Source organism: Coenobita brevimanus, chromosome 69 (assembly GCF_032717465.1).
Source record: "Coenobita brevimanus isolate Jiangsu-jjx chromosome 69, ASM3271746v2, whole genome shotgun sequence".
NCBI lineage: Eukaryota > Metazoa > Arthropoda > Malacostraca > Decapoda > Coenobitidae > Coenobita > Coenobita brevimanus.
This window is the reverse complement of record NC_137022.1, coordinates 24,785,316-24,804,921: the sequence shown is the minus strand read 5'-3', so window position 1 is coordinate 24,804,921 and position 19,606 is coordinate 24,785,316. Positions and strand designations below refer to the sequence as shown.

Here is a 19,606-nt window from a genome sequence, read left to right as displayed (position 1 = left end):
ACCAGGGTACGGCGGTGCGGTGAGTGATTGTAGTATTTGTGCATTTTTAATATTATTATATGTCTAGTAATACATTTAGTGATATAGAGCATATACTTATGACGTGATTAACATACTTAGTTAAGATGAAATATATGAAGTGTTTTAGGGTGGAGTATTTCTGTGATCCAAAAGGCAGGCATGATATCCTCAAGGATTTCCAGTCTTAATTCGCCAAAGAAAAGTGAAGGTGTAAGTTTTTTTAGTATTCATTTTCTTGATAATTAGGAAACTCGGTTGAGAAAAATTACCTCCCGAAGTGTAATATCAGCCTCACTCCAGAACACTGGTAAATGAAGTGAGTAAATGGCTTTAGATAAGGTTTGGTGAAAGCTGAATGTTATGCTATGGTATATACCTAGGCTGCTTCCCCCATGGAAAGGGAGGTAACCGAGACAGGACGACACACTCCCCATTTACTCATTCATTCAAACACAGTCATTCGCATCTTAGCCCCAAAGGGGAGAAGGGACAGATCCTCACCGCACCACACCACACATGGGTCAACTGCGCAGTGCAATCAGTGACATTCGCACTGAATGTAAAATTAGGTAATAGGTTTAGCCAAAGCATAATTCAGGTATGAGTTTGTGATATATTTGTTTATGAGTATAGATACATAATGGCACTGGTATTTCCATGTTGCTAAATGTATATGGACAGAGCTGGCTAGGTGGCATAACACTGGTACTTATAACTCCTGACGTGTCTGAATGTGAATCCAGTGGGCTGCAGGGCCAGCTGAATTTGCTCATCTGGAGTACACAATCCTTTCGGAGGACATGGAAGGAACTGAAGAACATATACTTACCTGGTCATTGTAGTTTCCTGGCCATATCTGTACCATCCCAGTAAGGCACCCCTCACTAGCACTGTAATAAAGAGATAATGCTGGTAACCTTGTGGTCCCACAGTCAGCCCTGCCCACTGCCAGTGGGTGGAAGATTGGCTCCCTTCGGACTTAAACATACATACCTTATGTACAGCACATGTAGGCTTAGATTGTACTGTACTTCATACGGTACTTGAAGATGGGTAAATCTGCAGTTTCAGAGTTGCGCCTTGTGGTCTGATAATATATTTTATGGGTTGTATTTCCAAACGGCTGTGGCCTTTTCATATTTCCTGTTGAAATTAGTCTTTCACAGGTTATGTGTTATGCTTCATAGATTACCATAGATACAGGGTGTTTGTTAAAATTTTTCCTGTGAAATAGGTACGGTAATGGTTTGTTTACATCACGTGAGAGCAAAACTTGTTGCCAAATTCCAAACTCACATCTTCTGGTGTAATTTCAAATTCCCTACTGATAGGTTTGGATAATTTCAGTTGATTAAGTTGGGATAGGATAGGTTAGGTTATGACAGATTAAGTTCAGTAACTCAGGACTTAGATTGAGATTTGGCCTGATAGGTATTTGGGGACTCAAGGTTAGGTTAAAGTGGCAACCCTAGGTGGTTCAAATTAAGGGGGAAAGTTAGGATAGGATAGGATAGGTTAAATTAGAATAGGTTAGATTATGATAGATTAAGTTTAGTAAGTTAGGACTTAGTCTGTCACATGTGAGCTGGCAGCTTCCTTAGATGCCCCAAAATAGGTACAGTAAGATCTTGATATAATGGACTTTAGATTGTGAATTTGTAAGAATATAATTGGAATTGCCACACCTGTTTGGTCAAGAATTACTGTGCATGTATTTTTTGGCATTGGCCAGATTAGGGTAGGAGGGACTTCTATAACTTTTTGATTATTAAGAAGGATGTGATTGTCTAACTTCTGGTTGTTTGCTGCCACTTATGTGTTAAAGTGAGCCAATCTGTCCTGACATAATTTAACCTAGCCCACTTTTAACAAAGCCTAATTGCAGTAGTGGACAGAGCTATGATTGAAGCTGGAGAATATTCCCGTTTCCTTATTTACCAAATACTAAACAACGCATTTTCAATGGAAAAGTTAGAGAAAACTCTATACAGGTAGTTTGGTCGCATAGTGTCAGCTGACAAAAAAAAAAAAAAAAAAAAAAGAGAGAGAGAGAGAGAGAGAATTTAATTGTCTGAAACTGCAGAATGTTTACATCGCTATGTACCGGTATAACAGTTGTACACCGAATGTGGTGGTATACATGAATGTATGTGTGTGAATAGGCTGTGAGGTGATGTCGCTACTAAGGTCACACATAAAGATCCAGGTTGAACTCAGTAGAGAACAAGTGCTTGTTATCTTTCCCAGTTGTTCCTTTGAGGCTGAGAGTTCACTCATAAGTTGAACCTACTCATCAGGTGTCTGCCAAAAGATAATACTGTAGCAGTTACTGAAATCTCATTTGGTGTGAATGGGTGACAGAGTGCTCAGATTGATGAGTGATGGTGATGATACTGTAAACTGTAATTATATGCACCACATATTGTACTGTTGCAGAGCGAACCAGTGTGGGGACAATGGAGCGGAGAATCAAACTACGAACATTGAATGAGCACATTTTGTGTGCTATTTGCTCTGGCTACCTGGTTGATGCCACGACAGTCACAGAATGTCTCCATACATGTAAGTACTATTCTTGGTTTATATCCTTGTATATATATATATCCCCTCCACGTCACTCCACATGCTCCTCTCAAGTAACTCATTTCCACTGCTCTCACTCTTGACTTGTTCCCCTCTTGCAAGGTCCACGCCTCGCTTCCATACGTCAGGGTAGGGATCACAATACGAATGAAGAAGTGAAGGAATGTTGTGGGGTAGATGTGGATGTGGTTGAGAAGATTAGGAGAAATACACTGAGGTGGTTTGGACATGTGGAGAGAATGGAGAATGAAAGACTGACTAAGAGGGTGTATGTAGGTGAGGTGGAGGGAGGGAGAGGGAGGGGTAGACCGAGGATGAGGTGGAGGGATGCAGTTGAGAGGTATATGAGGGAGGGGGGGGTGAGTTGGGGGGAGGGTAGTCAAATGGTGGGTGACAGAGTGACTTGGAGGCGTTTTGTCTGTGGCCACCCTTTGCGGGATTAGGGCGTCGGGCTATAGATAGATAGATAGATATATATATATATATATGATATGTCAGGGTTGGCTGACAATGCATGTTCAGAAAATTATACATTTTCAAAATCTTTTCATAATACAGTATATAATAAAAGTAATATTACTCTGGTGGTAGGTGATGGGGTCCATCATCCACTCACTTGATGTTGTGCTGCCTGCTTCTTCCTTCATTCACCTTTAGCATTCTCTTTCTGTGTCAGTCCTCCTCTCTTCCTGTATCTCCCATCTTTCCTGCCATTTTTCATTATGTTACTGTTCTTTTCGGGTGGCTTTGCATTGAGTGACAAGCTTAATGGTTTCCTGTAAGCCAGGAAACCATTTACAGTGCTGGGTGGTAACCATATAGCCATCCCATAAGTTTCCTACATGTCAACAAGTGGGTTGGCTGAAGTTTAGTGTCCCTTCCTGTAAAACAACTAACTCAAGGTCAAACGGCCACCACTTACCTATGAGATTATGGCATCTGGGTATAGATAGATAGATTGAATGCTATCCAATTGTCAAGATACGTCTCTTTTTTGTTGTCTGTACTGCGAGTCAGTTTGCTTGATAAAATAAATACTTGTTAGTACTTTACTGTACAGGTAGTCCTCATGGTGTGTTTGAAAATGTCATAAATTTTTCCATACAGTTATTAATGGTGCTTTCAATTGGGGAGTAGGCAGATCATCTAGAGAGACTGCAGTCTTACGTAATTTATTACGGACTGACTAGGAAAGAAGAAAGTTAAAAAAATGGTAGGGCTACTTATAACTAGGAATCATTGTACAGTACTATGCTTTTGTTCTGAAATATGATAATCCATTACTGATAGAGCCTACATTTCTCTTATTAGCTACTATTGTTCTGGGTAATATAAAGTATTATACAGCAGGTGAGAGTTTACTGTTTACACTGCTGTAGGTTCATCAGTTTTGAGTAATATTGTACTGTGAAAGCATGTTGTTGCTATGGAAGCTTTGTACTGAAGTTGTTTATTGAGAAGGTGCAACAGGTTGATTGTGACATGAATGCATGTAGTCAGACTTAAGTTATTATAATTTCTCAGTAAACAGCAGTTCCATTTGTGAGCTTAATTCTTTCACCTGAACAGTCCATGGCATTGTTTTATCAAGAGTCATTCTAGTCAGTTTAGGAAGTTTTCTATCACCTCTTCCCAAATGATTTGTTTTGCATATTCACCTTCCATGTCTCTTGTACATTGTTTATGTCTCTGTAATATGAACATAGATGTAAAAGTAACACAAGGGGGCATATTCATTTGCCATATGAGAAAATGTTTGGTTAGGAAGAGGTGGTTGGGAGCTTCCTGAGCCAGTGAGAATACAGACTTCGCATGTTTTTACTATGCATTTGTTATGAAATGTGTTGACCCAGTATTGCACTGACAATCTTTTCCTGCAATCTCCCTCAGTCTGCAAGTCATGCCTGGTCAAACACCTGGAAGAGCGCAACACGTGTCCCACCTGCGACATCGTCATCCACCAATCACACCCACTGAACTACATCTCCTTTGACCGCACCATGCAGGACATTGTTTGCAAGCTGGTCCCTATGTTGCAAGAAGGTCAGACATGGTTCTAGCCACTGCTGTCATATATTTAGTCACTTACATACATACATGCATGTATACATATATACAGTTAGGGAAAAAAGTTTGCTAAGTGTTCTGTGTTCAGTGTTTACTTCACACATAGGGCATGTCCATCGCTCATCTCCTTGATGTATCAGGTCAAAGAAAATCGTCAGTGAACAGAGAAACATACCAGGTCAGTCTCAGCTTGGGAATGTTTCTTGCTTCTAAATTATTTTTATTATTATTATTATTATTAAGGTATTATCATTATTACTTATTATTGTTATTCCGGTTGTTATTAAAGTAAAATGATGGTTATTGCGAGAGAAGGTGACTCCCAGTGTGATGTTACTTTGAATGAAGAGAGTTTGGAATTGGTGACAGAGTTCAAATACCTGGGAAGAGTGATAGAAAAAAGAGGAAAATATGCAAAAAAAGTGGAAGGTAGAGTGACACAAGGAAGGAAAGTAGATGGTGCTATGAAGACCCTGATAAAAAACAGAGGCTTCAGTGTTGCAGCTGCACGAGACTTACATGAATGAGTGTATGTGCCAACTTTAACATATGGGTCTGAGACTGTGGTATGGCATGAATATGAAAAGTCAGAGAGTAAGAGCAGTGGAGATGGGACTGTTGAGGAATGTTTGTGGAGTACTGAGAGTTGATAGGATACGGAATAATTTGATTTGTGAAAGATGTGGAGTGAGAAAGTCTGTGAACACTAGAATCAAAGTGAGTGTACTGAGATGGTGTGGTCATGAGAGAATGGATGACAATAGAGTGGTGAAAAAGGTATAGGTAGACCAGGAAGGAGGTGGAGAGATATGGTGGATAAGTGTGTGAGGAAGAGAGGTATGGAAGTTGGTGAGGCTAAGGGACTGACAATAGATCGAGCTGGCTGGATGAAATTTGTGTGGATAGGCTAAGCGCATGACCAGGAATTTGGCACCCTTTTTTATAGTGACAGTGTTCATATTGACTCTTATCAGATAGGTATATGTGAAGCTACAGAATGTGGTGAAACCTTTTAGCCTATCAGATGAAACCAGGATTCCATGGCCTTGAATGATGAGTGATTGGAAGCATGACCCATTGATTTGGGCAAACTTCATCTATCTGATCTGGATGATGGTGATTGTTATTATTCATCTGACTTGAAGAATGTATATATAGCACAACGCATACTCAATTTGTGTGTATGTGTGTGTGTGTGTGTGTGTGTGTGTGTGTGTGTGTGTGTGTGAAATATTAAAACTCATAGTTTTTCCAAAATGTTAGCAATTTATTATATTCTGTACAAAAATATGCCAGTAGTATTGCTAATATCTGGGGAGAAAAAATTTACAGTGTTGGTGTATCAGATGAACTTCCTTCAGTCTACTAGACATAAAATTCTGGTGGTTCACAATCGTAGCCTTTTTGCTGTGGTTGATACATTTTTTTTTTTTTTTTTTTTTTTTTTATACTCACATAGACACTAGACAATTTTATTCAGTTGAGACAATTCCTAGCAGTCAGAAGCTTAATCCTTCTGTGGCCGCTGGTGTCGAACAGCGTTTTGCTGTAACGTGGCCACTGGCGTCGATGCAGTGCAACTTGTACAAAACTGTGAAAATTTTTGGGAAGGGAGTGGATGTCTGGGAGATGTTGACATAGACCTACTGTAGCCTCTAAACCACTCAAACAGTCATTACCTCTCGTGAATCAGTCATGGGTGTCTTTTGCAACCCTCAAGTGTTAGTATAAGTGAGAATAAGAAAGAAGAAAGTCAAGAAAAGAAAGTACTGCACCCATTATCATCCACCTCTCTTTCCTTCTCCTCTCTTTCCTAAACCACTCAGAATATGTAGAAAAAAAATATATACGGGAATAACCATTATAAACAAAAAGAGGGAAGACATTCATAATTATGGTATTTTTATTTATAAGTACATAATGTACTATGTACTGAAGTTGTTCATTTTACATATTTCGTGTTTTGCACAAACATTTCAGCAACATGTGAGGTGTTCTCATGGTGAATAAATGGATGTAAAGCCTTCCCTTCCCTTCACAATAATTCTCTTGTTTGAGATGCAAATCTTGGCTCAAACTTAATCTTGATTGAGATAGTTTGACCTATACACACACAGCAGACTAAAAATAGCATCCTTATTTTCTCTCTTTCCACATGAGTTAGATCACCCATAGTAATAATAACAGCTCCATACAGGAATAAACATTATAAACATCAAGAGGGAAAATATTCATAATTATGATACAGTTGGTGCTCAATTTAACTAACTAATTCAGCCAAACCCCATTCTGTTATCTCGACTTTTCCGCATTCTTTAACCGAGGCTCATTATAAAGGAAAATTTTACAGCATTTCGAGCTATTTTGCTTTAAATCCTTGAAGCCAACCCAAACATACCAAACTAGACAAACTCTCAGTGCTACACACACCATTCTGAATCCTTAATTAATACCCCCAGAAATGCCTTACTGGTATTGTGTACGGAATTTCCTGAACGGAATTATGCTCAGTTTAATGGAAATTTACCGTTAAATAGGCCAAAAATACCTGGAAAAAATAATTGTGGTATCTCGGGCTTCCGCTACATCGGAGTTTGTTAAATTGAGCATCTACTGTATTTTTACTGAAAAGAACTGTACACATATTATTTACTGAATTTCTTAATTTTACATATTTCTTGCTTTGCACAAGCATTTCAGCAACATATGAGGTGTTCTTGTCGTGAATATTTGGATGTAAAACTATCTCTTCCATTCACACTACTTCCCTCATGCGAGGAGCCAGTCATGAGTTGAACTGAATTTTAGATGCTGTGATTCAGCCCGTTCACATAAAGAAGGACCCTTAGTTGGTTAGAGTCTAAAAATATCATCTCTTGCATCTTTTTGGACACAAACTAAGCCACCTAAACCACAGAAATAACTTGATACTGTACTTGCATAAACACAATAAACATTAAAAAAATGTGATTTAAAAAAAAAATGAAACCTACCATATTATATACTGATTTTGTTCGTAGTACACATATCTAGTCATTTCAGACTATTTCAGCACCATTGAAATTTTTTTTTTTGGGGGGGGGTGAAAAAAAATTTATTTGTCACCGATATCATCTGCATAAATTTTTCACAACTTCCATGCTTCATTGCACAGCTCAGGATGGGTCTAGGAAGCTCAAAATTGCACTGCCAGGTGCATCTTCTTTCTCTTCAGTTTGGCAAGAAAAAAAATTGATTTTCAAAACTTGAAAAATTGACCCTGTGGATGGCCTGTGGGTCTCAACAAATTCCGGAGGCATACCACGGAGGGGTTAAAAAATAACACGAGTAACTTTTTGTCTGCACTAGAAACACTTAGGAATTATTTTTAGGCCAATATCAAATAATTTATGTCGTCAAAAGAAATGGTAGCAAGGGGTTAAAATACTAAAGAACTGATATTGTGTGTCATGTGTGAATGATGAGTGATTGGGTTTGTGGCCCATTTGACTACATAGTTATTGTATTGATGTTGAATGTCTTGTTCATTAGTTTCATCTTGAAATGCTTCTGTATGTGCTGGCATGCATCAGCTCTGATTGTGGTAAATGATATATAATGAGTAATCTCACTACCATATTTATTTATTTAGCCAGATTTCAGTTCACATTCAACTCCTTCCACAGGTTGAATTCAAATCACAGCCAAAGCTTCACATCAGCTTTCCCATTGTTCACTGGCAAGATGGTACAGTGTGTTTTAAAGCTTTGCTGAACACTGAGAAATTGATCTTCATTCATTGTGAAATCTTGCCTTTGAGTTCCCTCCAGTCAGTGTTAAGAACCAAGAGTGTGCTAACCTGTGACTCATGAATGTACCTTCCTTATCTTAGTGTACATCCTGTCTCACCTTCACCAGATGAATTAAAGCGTGAGAGAGAATTCTACCGAGCCCGTGGTGAGGTGTGCCCCAAAGACTTGCCACAGGCCAATGAGGGTGACCCACAACAAGACGACAAGGCAGTCAATGACACTGACTACCACCGCCTTGACGAACAGGTAGTCATCTTTTCCAGATTTTCGTGACATAGCTTCAGTTTACTAAAAATTGTCCTACTTTTGTGCTAGCAAAGGGAGGGGAGTAGGTTTGTTTGTCATTTGCTGTACATAAACTGAGTATGTAATGTATTTCTACAAAGTTTGTCTGGTTTTGTGTTGAACTTTTCTTATAACTGTACTGTACTAGTTTTTACTCAGTCATTAACCCTTTGACAGAGGGTTACCCGCTTTGCATTTTATTTTGGCTAACAGACAATTTTGCTATTCTCGAGGGAAACCTAGGACACCAAAGATATTGCAAACTATCACTAAATTTAGGTTAAAAAATGCAGAACTTAATGTTTTATTCCAGTATACAGTGGATTATTTTATTTTGCTTTTAGAAACTTACAACTGCAAAGGGATAAGGATCAGAAATAGTCTCTGGATGAAACTTACATAGTACTAATTTTCTTCATGCAATCAGGTCAACATATGCCTGGAGTGCAAGTACCCAACACTGGCACCACTCAAGAGGCGCTTCATACGCTGCTCCGCACAAGCCACCATCACACACCTCAAAAAGTTTCTGGCGCTCAAGGTGCTGGAGGGACCACAAAAATACCGTGAGGTTAGTGCTGTCATCTCGCTGGGCTGTATTTTTGTGGGGTTATAGGACTCCATAGCACCTCTTTCTCACCATTTAACCCTTTTATGATTGGGATAACTGTTCCATTTCATTTTTCCACCTTTCTCAGTGTTCCTGTTACTGACTGACTCACAGATTTAACTCTTGACGGCAACTACTGTATCTCTCCCTGCAGGGTGATATTATGTGCCATGTTGATAGTGTAGAAACAACAGCCTCTCTCTTTCACTTCATTATTGCTGGCATCTTCCCTCACTTCTTACTCAGTCGCCCATCACCGAAGCTTATATATAGATATAACACTGATCAGCCATCTCTCTCCCGATACAGTTTGTGTAGTGACATAGGTAAGGACCAGCCACCTACTGGCACTCAGTACTAATAATGTACTTTTTCCCTCTGTAACTCCATTCCATATTTTCACTTTTTATTATTTTTTCTAACCTTCTGTTAGTCAGCCTTCCAGTACCTTAGCTCCTATAGTTTTAACCTAAACATCACCATTTCTCTCTCCGCAGATTGATATCATGTGCAGTGATAATACTAATGATAAGGACCATCCAGTCTCTTTGCACTTATTACACTTATTACAGCTACCATCTTCCATTACGTACTTCTCCATTCCATCTTTCCACTTTTTTTCAGCCTTTTCTCACTCATTCTTTCATCAGCTTAGCTCGAGTGTACTGTAAATTGTACTCTGACGTCAACTTCTCTCCCTTCAGGTTGATATAATGTGCAACAATGTGATCCTGGGTAAGGACCATGTTCTCATTGCAGCTACTTCCTTCCATCTGGTACTCCTCCATTCTATATTTCTGCTTCCCTCACCCTTCACTTTACATACAGAGTACATATATATATATATATATATATATATATATATATATATATATATATATATATATATATATATATATATATATATATATCACATAATGCCACTCAGGGATGAGTGAGGCTGGTCACTCTCATCTTAAATGCCAGGACCAACTTGCCTAGCCCTGGGCTCCTACGTTCCTCATGGGGTAATGTAGGATTGGATGATGGATGGATGGATATATATATATATATATATATATATATATATATATATATATATATATATATATATATATATAATATACAGTATATATATATATATATATATATATATCTATATATATATATATATATAATATACAGTGTACTATATACTATATATATATATATATATATCCCTCCAAATTGATATAATGTGAAATAATGTGATGTTTGGGAGCGGCCAAACCTCTCTTCAGTCATTTCTAAAACCTTCGTCCCTCTGCTTCATTTCCCATCACAGCTTCAGTCTACAGTACTCTAAATTAAGAGCAATGTGGTGTGGTTGAGGATGTGATAGAAAGCGATAGGAGAATTACATTGAGGTGGTTTGGCCGTGTGCGGAGGGTGGAGAGTGAGCGACTAATGAGGAGAGTGTACATGAGTGAGGTGGACGGGGGGAGAGGGAGGGGGAGGCCAAGGATGAGATGGAGGGATGGAGTGGAGAGGTATATGAGTGAGAGGGGTGTGAACTGGGAGCAGGGCAGTGAAATAGTGGTGGACTGGGCGGCATGGAGGCGATTTATTGTGGCCACCCCATACTGGATTAAGGCATCTGGTATTAAATAGATAGATAAATTAAACTACAGCTTGGATATCTCTTTCCCTCCAGATTGATATAATGTGCAATGATGAGATGCTGGGTAAGGATCACACCCTGAAGTTCGTGCAGGTGACGCGCTGGAGGTTCCGTAGCCCACCACTCAAGCTCAGTTACCGGCCAAGGATCGACATTTGAGACAGCACATTGTCCTCGCTCTGTGAACCCGTCTTCTATGGTCTGTCTTTGTAGGCAAATGCAATATCATACCATTGACCCATCAAATGACAGGATGATTTGACTGTATGAGTAATATTGTCTGCTGTTGTGGTACTTGCATGTACACATACAAACATATATACATACATACTTACATTGATGCATGCATACTTACTGATACATAATACACATACAGTTTTTAAGCACCCCACTTGATTAATGTTTTATTTTCTTTCTCAAATAATACTGGATTCAGTAGCTCTTGGGGAGACTTTTCAGTATGCATTGGTCAGATAGCTTAGAGCTTTCCTTACCTCATCACTGCTTGAAATATGTCTGATATTAAAGTATGGTTGTAGTAAGAATTAAAATACATATATATATATTTATATACATATATATATATATATATATATATATATATATATATATATATATATATATATATGGAGCCTCTGTGGTACAGTGGTAAAGTGTGTGTTTTCATACACTGAAGAACGAGGGTTCGTTCCTCACCAGGGTAATAAACTTTGGGAGCATTCTTCTGGCCACGTACTGTTTGGCAGACATAAGGGGTGTTGTGGTTGAACCAGTGTCGCATACTATAAAGTATGCTTGCACCCAGTCGGCCTGCGTGGGCCGATTACACATGGTTCACAAACTACACACATATCCAAAGCCACTCCAACACTACAATTACGTTTACAAGCACTTCTCGCCCTACATACAATCTCTACCAGACAGCCTAAGCCACTTGGTAGAGATACATTGGCTGTATCGTCCCCACTTCAGTCAGGATAGGCTGGTCCTGCAGTGGACACTCAAACGGCTGATGAGATGAGATGATATATATATATATATATATATATATATATGTATACATTTATAAAACTGAGTCTGTCTGGGTTACAGACCATTGGACTTGTCTCTGAGTGTAGAACCACTCAAAGTGGAAAGTAGAGTACAGTACAGTAGACCCATGCTATATTGAACTAATTGGGGAGAAGCCTGGTTCGATAAATCCGAGGGTCAACCCCCCTCCAGGTGGGAATGCAAGCATATGATTGAAAATAAATGACAACAATATCATATTCTTGTACCGTAAATGAAAGTTATACCCATTTTACACCAGCTTGGCCCATAATTTGACCCTTTAGCAGCTTATTTCACATCCTTTTCATAGCACTTCTTCATAACTAGTACTCCATAGTACCTATATTACTGTGATCTGTTATTACAACTCAACAGTCATGATGGATTGAGGGCATTTTCAGGCCAGGTTGGTGTAAGAAAAAAAAAAACACATGTACACTGCCACCCCATTTATCGACCTCAGTTCAGTATAGCCGAGAAAAGCTCTATGGGTTCAGAGGCATTTGATAAATTCAAAATCCATTATGTCGAGGTTTGATATAGCAAAGGTCTGCTGTAATAAAAAGTTGCAGGGAGGAAAGGGAGAAGTAGGAAGAGAGGAGGGTAGACACTGAGTTAGAATGAGAAAAGGGAAGGTAGAAGTAGGTAGCACTATAGGAGTGAGTGGATGATGGTTGCTACCATCTACAATCAAGTGTACCAGATATAAAAAGTAGTATTTTGGAATGCACTATCAGTATATAACAAGGGCTACTGTTTATCATGGAACTGAAAGGGTCCATGCATAGAAGAGCCAAGTGGGAAAGGACAGGAAGAACATTTCACCTGATATGTTGAAAAATATGGCTGATGTTTGTTCTTATTTTAGGTGAAGTTTTATACAGAGTTGATGATCCAGATACTGTACTTGTTTAGTGTCTTTGTGTAATGACACAGTGAAACTTACCAAATATAACACTGTTTAAGTTGAAATTCTGTCTCAGGTCTGGTGGGGTGTGAGCACGCAGTGTTAGCCACCGAGACAAGAGAAGTACTCCACTTGTGTAACAGGCTGCACTGGCATTTATACACCCCATAACATGTACAGATCATCATTATTGATGTAATGTGGTTTCTTCATTTTATATCCATATGCATCAGTCAGTGTACCCCTTAACAATCTTGCACATCATCATCATCGTCATCATCATCATGTCATCATCATCGTCATCAGGCCCACTGTTTCAGTGGGTCATCTGTTAATAAATATTTGCTCCATCCAACTGACTGCTGCATCCAAATGTGGCTTCATTTGCAGTTTTTGTTATTTCCTGTGCAGAAGTTTATTAATTATTTAATGCCATTTAGTGCCATCAAGGGGTATAGGCTGGATAGGGCCTCTCAAACATAATGTATAATCAGTTCCTTGTTATAGGTTTGGGTGCTGGTGAGTGATGCATTCTCACTGGAGCATAAATATAATCAGTTGGCTCCTCTGAACAGTTATACAACCATCCCTCATCTCCCTTCTTATATCCTAAAAGGAGAAGGCAAACTAAAGGAGGAGAGCTTTAGTCAACAGTTCACTGGGTTCACATTAAGGTGAACCTGGGGTTGCATGTACAGGGTATTACTACTACTCTAACTTAGATTTAATTTTGCAGGAAGATCTGATTGTATGCAGAGTTTCTGCACTCTCCTTTCTTGGCTTTACCAGCAGGAAACAGATGGCATATTAACTTATGATAATTTACATTTTTTTACTTTTTTTTTTTATTATTTTTTTAGGAGGAGCATGAAATTTTGGAAGACTGCACTTTCCTTGCTTTGTCTCTTACAAAAATACATCACAGTTTCAACAGGGAATTAATCATAAATATGTTGGAGAGTCCTGTCTCTGGTCATCTAATGTAGCGGTTCTTAAACTTTCTAATGTGTGACCCTATCTGGAATATTTCAAGACTTCGCGACCCACAGGATAAAGAGAGAGAGAGAGAGAGAAACTGGTATATAGCCTATCATAGTTATTATGAACATGCTAATACTGTAATAAAGATAATTACAATTTCAGTTAAGTTTTGAATATACACTGAAAGCATTAGGCCTGTTCAATGACCCTGTGACCCATCAAAATTCCTCTCGCGACCCACCTTTGGGTCGCGACCCATGGTTTGAGAATCACTGATCTAATGGACCACGAAAAGTTAGCCTTGATCCCCTACACCTCGAGCAAGATTAGCTCTCAGTTATCTCTCGTCGCAATATCCGGCCCAACACAATGTCTGGCACTGATGGCTCGGCTCTATTAATGCAAAATCCGATGAAGTTATGCAATATCCAGTGCCGAAATGGGACGTAACCAGCATTTCTATGCAATATCCGGCATCGAGGTAATCAACTGGCTTGTAAATGGTAGCCAACCAGCACAGTATCACTGTATTACTGTATTTTATCATTATTATATTTTATGCTCAGTTTTCATCATTTACTCATGGGAAGTTTTTAGGATAGTAAGTTGAGACAGATAATAACGCAATATCTGGTTCAATGCTGAATATTGAACTGGTGGGGAGGTACTATGCAATATCCAGCATTTTGCAGCATGTGGCGTTGGGCTTGGCTGAATTACGCCGGATAATTGAGAATATTGTTCATGGAGGTACCGTTGCCTGTGTGTTGGAAAGTGGCTTCATTGGATAAATAGTGCAATAGTGAGACTCATGTACTGTACTTTACAGTATTTGTATTTTTAATCCAAATTTAGTTTAATTTGTTACGTGTTCTTTATACCTTGTATTTTGAGCGGGTTCATGTCTTTTAGCCAGACTTTCTATTTGTTTATAATGTAGTAGATTTTGTATTGGTTTTGTGTTTTCTTTCTTGTTATTTCTGTAGTACAGTACAGCCATACCCCAATATCCGGCAGTGTTGTGTAGTGGGAGTGTTTGGTCAGCGAGTATGTCAGATAATGAAGCAGTTTTCTCCACAAGATACTGAAGAAAAGCCAGAGATGCATTCTGGACCCAAACCCAAACTCTCATATACCTCAATCAATAGAGACTGACACAGAAACACCCTAGATAATGTTATTATCCTCATAAACAAAACTACTGATAAAAAATGGCACATCAAACATCACACGCAGGAGGGTAGGGTAGTGGGACGTGAGGTGTTCAGCATCTCTTCTGAGCAACTAAACAGCCAGGCAGGCTGCTGGCAGTGCGCTGAGTGGGGGTGGGGGAGGGCGTGGGGATGGGGATGGGGAGGGAGACAAGCATGGGTGGGGGAGGGGGAGACAAGTGGAGGTGGGGGAGCATGGGGGGACAGGAAAGGAAGCAAGAAAGCCAAACAGCCCTACTATACCCCCCCTTCCTGGTCTCAGTCAGTCACTCACTCACTCACTCACTCACTCACTCACTCACTCACTCACTCACTCACTCACTCACTCACTCACTCACACACACACACACACACACACACACACACACACACACACACACACACACACACACACACACACACACACACACACACACGGGAGACAAGCGGGAGTGGGGGAGGGTGGGGGGATGGAGAAGGAGACAACCAGGGATGGGGGAAGGCAGGGGGACAGGGAGGGAGACATGCTTGGCAGTGCTGAGTATGGTGGGGGATGGAGGAGGGATGGGGGGGACAAGAGAGGGCATGGAGGGAGGACGGGAGGATCGGGAGAGCCTCATTTCAAACCCAGGGAAAGGCTGGGTGTTGGACTAGCGAGGTGACGGACATTCAAATTGTTCAGATTGCGGGAATGTTCCCTTATTTCTGGTGTTCCATCTAGCGAGGCGCCAGTTACTGCTGCACCGGATAATGGGGTATGGGTGTACATACAGTTTATACAAAGTACTCCAATTTGTGTGTTTAAAATTTTTGTAGGATATGAGAAAGGCTTTAGTAGTGGCTATAGGCCATGATATTGTATTTTGTGTTTTAATCGATTGATCTGTAGAGCCTCAATAATCTTCACTTGTCAGTGTTTGAAATTATTTTAGATTGCCTGTTTGTGTAGGTTAGGCTTCATTTATCCTGACTATTACAGAAGCTTTTATCATTTATGGTAAGCAGAGTTATAGATTTATTTCATGAGGCATGGCATCAACTTCATTTATATGAATGTAGCCTGAAAAATGGAGAGTCATGTTTGTAGTGTTGGTTTGAAAAATCTAGTTGGTTCCTCAAGAAGACCGAGCAGATGCTGATGTATTTGTTTGTTGGAATGTTACCAATCCATAGAATAATGAGACTTAAGTTAATCTTAGTCTTGACCCACATTCAGTCAGACATCAGAATTTATTTATAACCAGACTGGGCTACATGCAACGGTATTTTTAGCTCCATGTCAAAACTTCGTTTGATTGAAGAATATGTTGTGTGTGTGTAAATGGTATTGTTATTTTTTATTCAAATATTCTATGAACATATCTTTAAAATGCAGTGGGTATATGTTACCTCCATCTGTTCAATTGCATTACTGGTTATGAATTTTTGGTTGTGTTATTATTCGCCGTTTCGAGTGCTAGTGAATTGTTAAAAAAAAAAAAATACTGTTGAGACACAAGGACAGCCATTATTATTATTATTATTATTATTATTATTATTATTATTATTATCCTACAACATGCTTAATCCCAGTGTTCAGTTATGATGGGAATAACAAAAATTCTTCTAATCCACTCTTATCATACTCTTGCAGACCCAACCACAGCTACAGGGGGCATATTCTAATGGCCTTAAGAGGCTTTCTTATGCCTCTTCCTTAGTGATTTACTTTGAATACTACACCAGATTATTCTCTTGCATGGCACAGTATCTAAGTCTTGGTAATATCAAGACAGATTGCATAAGGAACATGTAAGAGAATATTAACATGTAATGTGCCGGGGCAAATCACCAACATACAATCTGAATGAGTAAATCACCAAGGAAATGGTGCTAGAAAGCCCTCTAAGCTGACAAAAATATGGATGCAAGTCATCCCTCCTCATCAACTCCTTGTATCACTTTCTTATAATAGTTTCCTCATTTTTCCCAACAGCTCCATTTATACCAGCATGTTTGCATCACCTATACACGACATCTTACACTCATGTTGGCTAGATAGATACTGTGCACAGCTCTTTGATCTCAGTAGGGATATGAATCAAAGAAATAATATCCATGTTCCAATCTCCATGTTGTCCCTCCTGTAGTGATGGAAGTGTGAGACACTTTTCATCCTTTATAAGTTCAAGGTGGTTGAGTCAAATTAACCCTGTGGAAATGCGGAAACTAGGGGGTTCCTGACCCTCTCTCACTTCCAGCTAGTTTTTGGCACTGTATTATGAAAAGCTTAGAGTATATTGCATTGTTAATATGCCTTTTTTTTTTTCATTACTAGTGATAGAAACTGTCTGTGCTGACTTCAGTTTGCTGTCTGTAGTCTGTGAGAAATGGAGAGCAATAAATTGTTCCTTCTGTATGATATATATTTTGAAGGGACCCTGCACCCTGATGTCTGCTGTTTGTGAGAAGTGGAAAGCAATAAATTGTCCCATTTGTATGACATATTTTTGGAGAGATAATCTTGCCAGTTTCATACTGATATAGTAGCAGTTGAAATAGTCATAGAAGTCATTAGGCACTATTTATGAGTGTATGTTCACCTACAGTTCATACAACAGTATGTCCAAATGATTTCTGCATTGTTTTGGTTATTTTTGCACTTGTTTTTGTAATTGCACTGTATTTCTTGTTTCTTGTGTTGTATCCTGTTAACACAGTGTAACCATGCCACCTCATACATGGTGTTTACAAGCTCACACACCAGTTGATAGATACCTTGTCAGTGGTTCAGCCTGCAGTTGCTATTGCATAACCCCAGTCAGTCTGATCAAGCTGACCCATTAATCACAAGCAAGCACTTGCCCTTGCAGGGACGTTGTGCAGCGTACCAATGTTCCCTTGTGGCAGACAGTGCCTACCACAGTGAAGCATGGGGATTAATGGAGAGGTTTGGTTCTTAGATGGATATTGCATTTGCAGCTCTCCACCCATTTAACATGCACCATTGTAGGCTCCTTGTCACCCTGTTATTTGATTATATGGTCACCACCCAGCATTGTAAATTGTTACCTGAATAACAGGAAACCATTTGACTTGCCACTTGGTGCAGGGCTGCCAGAAGTGGAAAGAAGAGTAAACAAAGATTAATAATTTAACTGACAGAAGGAATGGGAAAATAGGAGAGATGAGGGCAGGCAGAAAACTAAATGATTAATGTGAAGGAAGTATGCAGCAGTACATGAAGTGAGTGGATGATGGGCACCCCCCCCCTCCCACTACCATCAGCCTGTAGTATCTGATATTGTGCTAAATACTGGGAGTGATATTCTCTCTCAGCAGAGTATTTCTGGGCATGGCATCTGGTGGTCTAGTGGTCAGAATGCTCCTGTACAAGTTCCAGCCATATGGATATAGTGTCAGTCCCCAAGAGGTGACTGGATTGTAGCATGTAATTACAAGTTCCAGCCATATGGATATAGTGTCAGTCCCCAAGAGATGGCTGGATTGTAGCATGTAATGTCACCAAGGGGTTATCTGCCTTTAAATGTACTGATACAATAGCCTACTGTAGAACTCGATGATCTTTTAGAGGATAATACGAGGCTGGCTACTACTGGTTCTGTGTTTTGTCAAATTGAACATCCATTAAATTATGCACTGCAGAGTCAAAGAATGACCACCATTATTGCAGCATTCATTTGCCAGCTTTGTGTGGTTTTTGGACACCCTGTACTTGACACTTTGGGCTGTATTCTTGTGGACTAAGGAGACTCCCCAACATCTGTACCTGTATATATATATATATATATATATATATATATATATATATATATATATATATATATATATATATATATATATATATATATTTAATGGTACTGTATATTGATAATGTCATCTGTGTTGTCCCTGCAAAGTATACTGATATTAGAAAATGTAAATAGATATGTAATTGAATATTAATCATTTTATTATAATGGTATATTTTCATTTTAATCAGACTTCCTCCATTTTAATAAGCTTAAGGAGGATTTTTATGCCATATCTAAGTCCATCACTTCATCGTGTTCATTAAGCTATATGAAAACATTTGGTGATTGCATGAATAAACTATAAAAGACAGCTATGTAGTTAGATGGTTAGGTTTAGCAGGTGAAATAAATTTTTATGGAGGAGATGCTAGGGAGCCCTCTGGTCTTGTGAGAATATTGCCCTAGGAATAACTCAACAGCTGGACTGGATGTTGAGTGAGTGTGAATGAGGTAATCAGTGAATAAGTGGGAGTGTGAGAGACAGCATCATCATCATTTTGTATATGTCACTCATTAGGTTGTACTGTATTATTTCTCCAAATGTAATATATATAAGAATGATGAGTACAAAATGAGGAGGTTTGTGTTATTCACCTTTTGTTTTTTTAAGGTGGGAAGTTGCATAGGTAATACAGTAAGGTCCTGCAATACTACCTTGATAACCAGAACTTCATATAGAACAACT

At 39.1% G+C, this 19,606-nt stretch overlaps 1 protein-coding gene across 1 annotated transcript; it reads left to right on the top strand.

Annotated features, from left to right (window-relative positions):
* l(3)73Ah (polycomb group ring finger 3-like lethal (3) 73Ah) lies at positions 1 to 11,235 on the top strand. The gene is made up of 6 exons (XM_080277264.1): positions 1 to 19; positions 2,458 to 2,583; positions 4,495 to 4,647; positions 8,569 to 8,708; positions 9,175 to 9,318; positions 11,030 to 11,235. Exons 2-6 carry the CDS (start codon positions 2,478 to 2,480, stop codon positions 11,153 to 11,155), a joined length of 669 nt encoding a protein of 222 aa, XP_080133390.1. The 5' UTR covers positions 1 to 19; positions 2,458 to 2,477; the 3' UTR covers positions 11,156 to 11,235.
* Positions 11,236 to 19,606: the final 8,371 nt, after the last annotated feature.